The following is an 8,350-nucleotide window of genomic DNA, read 5'->3' as shown; positions in this document are numbered from 1 at the left end:
ACGTGTAATGAAATTATAAGTTTAGGTGAGGATACTTCACCTCGTAACAACAATGAATGGAAAGAAGTGAAAAGAAACAAACAAAGAAGGCAACTTATAGTAGGCAAAAATGAATCCATCAAAATAAACGGCAAGGAATTTAAAGGAGTCGAAAAAATGGCAAATCTTCACGTATACCGGGTGGATCCACAGGTGAACGCAAATGACTTACTAAATATGCTACAACCACACTTTCCAGAAGTAATCTGCGAGTCTCTTAGTTCGAAACATCCAGATATATTTTCGTCATTTAAGGTAAGCATTTATGAGTCTAATTTCCACAATGCTATGGACTCTGATAAATGGAGCATATGTCCAGCGTTTTTATACCTACAGAGAACGCACCTGAGAAATTCGACATAACCAACGACGTTGATGTTAGTACACAAAATAATAATAATAATAGATTCTTTTGAAAATTTTAAAATCATAAGTGCTAACTCTCAATCGATAACTAATAAAAGTAACAGAATTGAGGTAATATTGACCTCGGAGGATCTTGATGTTCTATGTGCATCTGAAACATGGTGTAGTGATCTAAATAAGGATTTATTTTGTTTTCAAAATTATAACCAAGTAGCGTCTTTTACAAGAAAAGATAAATGCCATGGAGTTGTTTCGATGTACATAAAAGACTGTTTATCTTGTAAATCTCAAATCTTTTTAAATAATATGGCGGAAGAAATACATTTTGAATGTTGTGTTACTTTTAGCTAAAGAGATAGTATGTGTTGTCTTATTAATATTTACAGAGCCCCTTCTGGCGATATTGAGATATTTGTAAACAAACTTTACTCGTGTCTAAATTACTGTTTTAAACATTTTAAAACCACTATTTTATGCGGCGATTTTAATATAGATTATCTTAAAGACTCTAAGGAAAAAGTTTTACTTACTGATTTTATATAAAGTTTTGATTTAAAGTGTCAAAATAAAGAACCTACACGAATATTTACAGACAAAAATGGAAAAACATCTAAATTAGATTATTTTTTTACAAACTGGTCTCATCAATATGAAGAAACTACCAAAGGCTTTATTTTGGGAGATCATTTTGGTTTTGAGTTTTTATTATTAGATGCTAAACCAAAAAAAGTACAATTTAAAATAAGTCAAAACGTAACATTCAGAAATCTTTCTCAATCGAATTTATTAAATTTACAAAACAGATTTTTCACTAGAAATTTTGAACAGGTTTACGAATATCTCGATAATGCGAATTTGGCATTTGAAACATTTTTGAAGGTACTTACGTACCATATTGACATATCTTGTCCAATGACTACCAATAAGTCTAAAAATAGTTGGGTAACAAATGATATAATACACGAGGGAAATGATTTGAGAAGTCTTTTTTGGCTATCAAATAATTTTAAAAATATAGACATTCGTTTAAAATATAAGGAAAAAAAGAAGCAATATGTCAAACTAATCGACGAAACAAAAAATAGCAGCAAAGCAGAAGATTATATGGCGTACGGTTAATAAAAAAATAGGTAAGACGGTAAAACATAATAATTGTGATAAAATCCAACTTGCTGATAAAATTATTACTTATAAATATGAGATGGCAAACGCTTTTGTAGAGCATTTTACTACTTGTCCTAAACATAAAATCATAAATATTTTTAAAAATACCAATTTTGATCATTGTACCACACAACATGTAGATAAATCCTTTTATTTTTTTTTTCCTATAGATGAGTATGATGTTATAGAGGTTATTGGCTCCTTGAAAAATGTTACCTCAGTAGTTATTGATTGCATATCAACTAAATTAATAAAGTGTATTAGTGAATATATAGCGCAACCCCTTGCAAACTTAATAAATTTATCAGTAGAACAGGGTGTTTGTCCACATAGCTTGAATGAAGGAGTTGTAACTCCAATATTCAAGAGTGGAGATAATTCAGTTTTAGATAATTACAGGCCAGTTACAGTCCCTACTATTTTGGGCAAAATTTATGAAAAATGTGTATACAAAAGAGTGTATAATTTAAAGACAGTTATTATGGACAACTTGTTCGGTTTGCTGTTTACTCTTATGGGTTCTTTCACTTATGGATTTAAATTCCATAACTTTATGTCTCATTCCTCCTATCACCATAAAAGCTGTTCCTCCATATCCCTGTTTTTCTTCGCCTGCATACCATATTGTATAATTTTCCTTTTCGATTTTTCCATGTACCCCCATCTGGTTTCCTGAATTCCTGCAATATCTATCTTGTATTGTTTAACTGTGTCGCTAGTTCTTCCATTTTTCCTGTTTCCAGTAGTATCCTCACGTTCCATGTTCCAATGTTTTTTGTAATTTTTTTAATTCTCTTTCTCTTTTTTGTATTGTTCTTCTTATTCTGAATGTATCTTGTCTCATTTTCCTCTTCGTTTGCATTGTCTGTTTCCTTTTTATCCATCTATTCTTCTTTTTCTAGTCTTTTGAAGCAATTTCAATTTCTGTGAGTTTATTTTCTTTTGCATTCCATTTCAGCGCCTTGTCATCTATTTCTTATTTCTGGTATCTGATTTTTACTTTCGTTCCTTTTCGTCTTTCTTGTTACAATAAACGTAAACTAAAACATGGTAGTATGACGTCACTATAAAAACAATGACAGTTGTCATCATATAAGGTTATACCAACGAATAAAGACGCTCTCTATATTCTTTGGTTATATTTTGTGGACAAGCATCATGGTTTAAACTTTAGATTGCCCTATTTACAAATAAGAAAGCAATATTTTTCTTAAAAAAGAACACTAAGGACTGCTTTTTTCGGTCGATGTACTTACTTTCTTGTAACTTGTTTCATCATATTTACTTTTGTTACATCAACTTTTCACTAACTTTATGAATTCGTAATCCTTTAGAAATCTAAATAATTACAAAATGAAGATCCTGAAAATTATGTGTAGGAAATTAGGCAAAAAAGGGGATTTTTTAATAGATATATTAAGATTATCTCTACTTTTTATTTCTTAACTATAATACCTATATTTAAGCAACTAGTTAAAAAATATGTACAAAAATAAAATCAGTCTATTCTCAAATTAAAAATATTATCAGGTACTCTCTGGCTCTTGTGCAGGAGGGAAAATGTACGTCGGACTCAACGTATTAAAGTCTACGTATATCTTTTTCTTCTTTGTATCTAGCTGCTCTACAATATCGCTAAAGTTTGGTCTATCTTCCGGTTTCTCGCTCCAGCATTTCATCATTAAATTATATAGGTCGTCCGTACACACCTTAGGTCTTTCCAGTCTTTTACCCAGCTTAAGCTCGTACAGCACGAAATTGTTGTGAGTCTTGGGATACGGGAAGGCACCTAGAAAATAAAAAGTTGCGTTTAAATCCAAATCAAGATACTTGTCTTACTACAGTATCTCAGGAATAACTTTACTATAATACAGTAATTTAAAAATTGTATGGGATTGTAATTATATAGAATAAATATCTACTTGAATTTATTAAATTAAGGCTACGGAATATTAACGTAAACCAGGACTATACATATGCCTCTAAATAAAAGGGATTCTTGATATTCATCGCAATTAAAAAAAAAAAGAACCAAGAAACAGTCTCTAAAGAAAAAAGAGAAGGGATTGCAGAAAGAGCACTTATAAATCCTTATAGTTCATTAAAAAAGTATCGCCAATCGGAACACTTTAAATGTGATTTTCTCAATTTTTAACACGAATATAGACAATTGTTTTTAGATAGGAAGTATAATTTAGCAACGAAGGCGGGAGCTGTTAAAATAAACACTGTTATCTAAATTATCATCATCATTCTGGCTTTATAAGCCTCAGTGTGTCATAATCTCCTTAAGAATTTCTCTCCAGTCGTCCCTATCCATTGCCTTCCTCAGGTAAGCATGTATTCCCATATTTCTATGTCTTCATCGACGTTACCTTGTTCTAGGTCTTTCTCCTCTTCTCTGACTAGTGGGTCTTTTAAATAGCCTTTTTCTAGCTGGGCCATTTTTTCTCATCCGTATTACATGCCCTATCCACCTCAGACGTGTCTTAATATATTTTGCGCTATCTGGTTCCTGGTATATTCTATAAAGTTAGAAGTTGTATCGTCTTCTCCACACTACATTGTCGTTCACCTCTCCATATATTCGCCTTCTGCAATTTATCTCTGCCATAGTATAATAATACTCGCTCCCAGATATACAAATTTGTTCACTGCTTCGATGACGTCGTTTTCTATAACAAGTGGCCATGGGATTTGTAGTTGCGTGCTTATTTTCATATACTCTGTTTTGTTGGTGTTTATTATTAAACCCATTTTTGTAGCGGATTCTTTTAGTGCTACATACGCCTCTCGTGCAGTAGCTACCTGTCGCGCTGACCCTTTCCCCGCCATTAACAAGCAGTGATACTGTCCTACAAACTGTTCACAGCAGCTTTTCACTCGGTGCAGTTTACGTGTTGTTGTTAGTAGTGCTTTAAAGTATTGGCTGTTTTCTTGTGTTGTGAAGTTATTATGTTGTATAGACATTGGACAATGGCTACCAGAGGATGTATAGACTCGCCAGATTGGTTCTGTTACATTTGCGGTAACTATACCGTTAAAAAGCAACAAAGGAACGTTTTCGATTTCGTTGAAAAGTATATTTCGCTTATTAACGTTAGGCGTTCAAGATGAGCCTTGGGCCACACACAAAGTTTGTTCAGTGTATGTTGAACAATTGAGGTAATGCTTTCAAGGTAAAAAGCAATCCTTATGTTGTGGAATAACAATGGTTTGGAGGGAGCCCAAAAATCATAGTGATGACTGCTATTTTTGTTCTTGCAACGTATGAGGTTTCAATTTGAGAAACAATAGGATATTTCTTACTTTAAAATTCAATCAGCCATTTGCTCTATCCTTCATGGACCTGAAGTGCCAATATCCTCTCCTCCAGATTCTTTAGATGATATGCATAATGATCACGAGCCATTGGATCAGCAAAGTGATAATGAAGATGACAGTGATTGCTACGATCCTGACACAACCGATCCCATTCCATAATCACAAATTGAACTAAACGATCTAGTAAGAGACCTAGGCGTTTTTAAAGAATCGGCAGAAGTTTTAGGATCTATATTGAAAAATAAACATATATTCGCTCCAGATACATCCTTTTCTTGGTATCGCTGTAGGGAAAAGGAATTTGTATCTTTTCTCTCCCAAGAAGATCGCCTAGTGTTTTGCAGTGATGTTCCTGGACTTATGGCATATTTCAAACTAGAATATGCTTCTAATGAGTGAAAATATTTTATTAATGCTTCAAAAAGAATCCTTAAAGCAGTACTTCTACACAATGACAATAAGTATGTTTCTATACCAGTTGAACACTTGAAAGAATGTTACGAAAACCTTAAACTGGTTTTAAAAAAACTCTGCTATTTGAACCACAAATGGACACTATGTGGTGATTTAAAAGTGATTTGAATGCTGCTTGGTCAACAAGGTGGCTATACAAAGTTCTCTTGCTTTCTATGTGAATGGGACAGTAGAGATAGAAAGGAACACTACATAAAAAAGCTTGGCCCTTTAGAAAAAGCTTACAAGTAGGGATTAAAAATGTCGAGAGGAAAAGCCTTGTGGATCTCAAAAAGGTGTTACTACCACCAATTCACATTAAGCTGGGACTGAAGAAAAAATTTGTCAAGGCATTGACTAAACAAGGGGAGTGTTTGAGATATCTTTGTGGACAGTTTCCTAGTTTATACACGGCAAAACTAAAGGAAGGAATCTTTGTCAGACCGGATATTAGAAAACTAATGACAGATCCTAACTTTGTGGACAAAAAGGAAATAAATGAAAAGGCAGCATGGAAATCTTTTAAGTAACATGAGTATTAAACTTCTCTTTCTTCACTCATATTTTGACTACTTCCCGCTAATCCTTGGTGATGCTAGTAAAGAGTAGGGCCAAAGATTTCACCAAGACATCAAAGAAATGGAAAAAAGGTACCAATGAAGATGGAACGTGAGTATGATAGCAGACTACTGCTGGATGATGAAAAGAGATTATCCTCAACGAGTCCACAGACGGAAAAGCAGTAAAAGAAGCTTCGACACTATTCGACAGATAGTCAAAGCGTTATTATAAGGACTTATGAGCTTAAAGAGAAATGTAAGTGTACTGGAAATGTAGTTAAGAACATGATTAACAAATAAACTAAATTTTATAATGTTGGAAAAACGTGAAAAATTGCTTACATTTTGTTATAATACCGAAACATACTCCCTACTTTGTGAAAAACCTGACGTGATAGACAAAAATTGTATCTCCAGATTTTTCTATGGCTAGTTGTTAACTGCTTCTTTAACTAAGAATCGTTGGTGGTTCCTCTTCCCTCTCATATGTTTCGCATCGTATATGCTCAGGTAGTTAAAGTAGAAGATGATAAAATATATATTATGGATTATCACTGGTTTTTTATGCTAGCATTACTCGACTCTAGTTTATGTTATATAATAGTAATAGTGTCTGGAATTATTTACACTCAATCACAGAGGAATGAATGTCACATTCACATAAAGTGTAAAGAAAAACTTTTCAAAAGAAAATTAAATCCAACTTTGAAATTAGTGCCCCTTTAGCTATAAAACGCTTCAAAAATAAAACTCGGCAAAAATTTATTACAAATTACATAATTACACAATCAGCAAAATCTTGATAATACATACCTAACGTTCCCATTTCCCACAAAACTACAGCAAACGACCATACATCACTCTTGTTGGTACAAATTTTCTCTTCGATCGCTTCGATAGCCATCCACCTGAGAGGTAATTTTTGACCTGTTTTACTAACATAAGTACCCACTCTCGATAATCCAAAATCGGATATCTTTAGAACTTTATTGTTGGCCATTAGAATATTTCTTGCTGCTAAATCTCTGAAAAAAAAACAACATAAAAATTAAATACAAAAAAGGTAATATGCAATGTATTACCTGTGTGTTACTTTAATTTTTTCTAAATACTCCATACCACTGGCGATTTGTAAAGAAAATTGCTGCAGTTCGTCGTTATCTAGAAGAGGATCAATTCTTTGAACATACCCAGTTGCATTTATACAATCTTTAATTTCTGGCGTGGGCGGAAGTGTAGTAACTTCAGCTAAAAAGTAGGAGATGAAAATTATATGTGTAAAGTGTATTTGTCATAATTTTTTGTAATGTTAATTATAACCAAATATATAGATAGAAGTATGTCCTAAAAAGAATATTAAAAATTGCGTTACAAAAGTTAAATCTAAGTAATCTGAGTAAATTGAAGAATATTAAACGCTGGCTAATACCATTTTGGTAACAAAGTCCAGCCCATTATTTTCAAAATATTGTAAACTATAATACGAGCGTTTTAACCGTTATACAACGTAATAAGCGTGTGTTCCAACGAAAATTTGAACCCTTAGAAACTCAGAAACCAAGAGTTTCTGCCAAATTTAAGAAACACGTCAATTTGCATTGGAAGGGGGACGAATTTTCATGCAAAATCTATGCCCTTAAATGTAACTCACCACTGCCTCGCATCAACTCCCAGTTTTTTTAAATAGCAAGTGTGGTCGAATAGCCCATCATCTGAAAGGTATTTTTTTTTATACGAAAATGGTTGCGTTTCGATTTCTTACAAACTCTCTCTAACGACGGGTAGACCCAGAAACACGTGTTAGGGAGTGGTAAGAGACTAAAATTAAATCGAAACGCCACCATTTTCGTATATTTATCGTCCTTACTCGACGCAATGAGTACAAGAAAGATGGTATTTTATATGGGTAAATTGTTGATGCATAGTGGAATATAAATATTCCCAGCATCGCTCTTAATGGCTTGATTAAGCGTGAGTATACAATTTACTTTAATTGCTATCGACACATTTAACTTTGTATTTTTTTTCTCTACACGACACTCTATTTTCTTTAAATTTTCCGAATACCTTTAAAGATAATTTTGGATTTAACTAATTTATTGGTTGAACACAGTACTAACAAATAACAAAATTTCATCAAATTAACCAATTAAATGTTCGAAATGTCCCCTTATAACCTCCATACAATAATACAGTATATTTTCAAAGCATCTTCGTATATTTGCAAATATTTCCTGTGTCAATAATCGCCATTCTGTCACAATTCTTTGTCACAACTCTGCAAGATTTTCAGGCGGAGTGGCGTGTATTTTTGATTTTAGGTATTCCCAAAAAATCCAAAGACGAAAGATCCGTTGATCTGGCCGGCCACTCTATTAAACCCCTTCTACCAATCTAATGCCCTGGAAAATGTTGATTCAAAAATTGTCTTACGCGTATATATT

At 33.0% G+C, this 8,350-nt stretch overlaps 1 protein-coding gene across 1 annotated transcript in view; it reads right to left on the bottom strand.

The window, feature by feature from the left end:
• Positions 1–2,985: 2,985 nt before the first annotated feature.
• The window catches only part of LOC140449646 (uncharacterized), a 156,496-nt gene continuing 151,131 nt past the window's right edge, over positions 2,986–8,350 (bottom strand). Inside the window, exons 16-18 of the mRNA XM_072542907.1 lie at positions 6,989–7,154; positions 6,720–6,931; positions 2,986–3,358 (exon numbers count right to left, since the gene is read on the bottom strand). Of these exons, the coding sequence (XP_072399008.1) occupies positions 3,096–3,358; positions 6,720–6,931; positions 6,989–7,154 (641 nt within the window). The 3' untranslated portion in view covers positions 2,986–3,095. The remainder of the gene's footprint in view (positions 3,359–6,719; positions 6,932–6,988; positions 7,155–8,350) is intronic.

Source organism: Diabrotica undecimpunctata, chromosome 1 (genome assembly GCF_040954645.1).
Source record: "Diabrotica undecimpunctata isolate CICGRU chromosome 1, icDiaUnde3, whole genome shotgun sequence".
Lineage (NCBI taxonomy): Eukaryota > Metazoa > Arthropoda > Insecta > Coleoptera > Chrysomelidae > Diabrotica > Diabrotica undecimpunctata.
The sequence above is the reverse complement of the archived record's forward strand: the minus strand, read 5'-3'. Positions and strand labels throughout refer to the sequence as shown.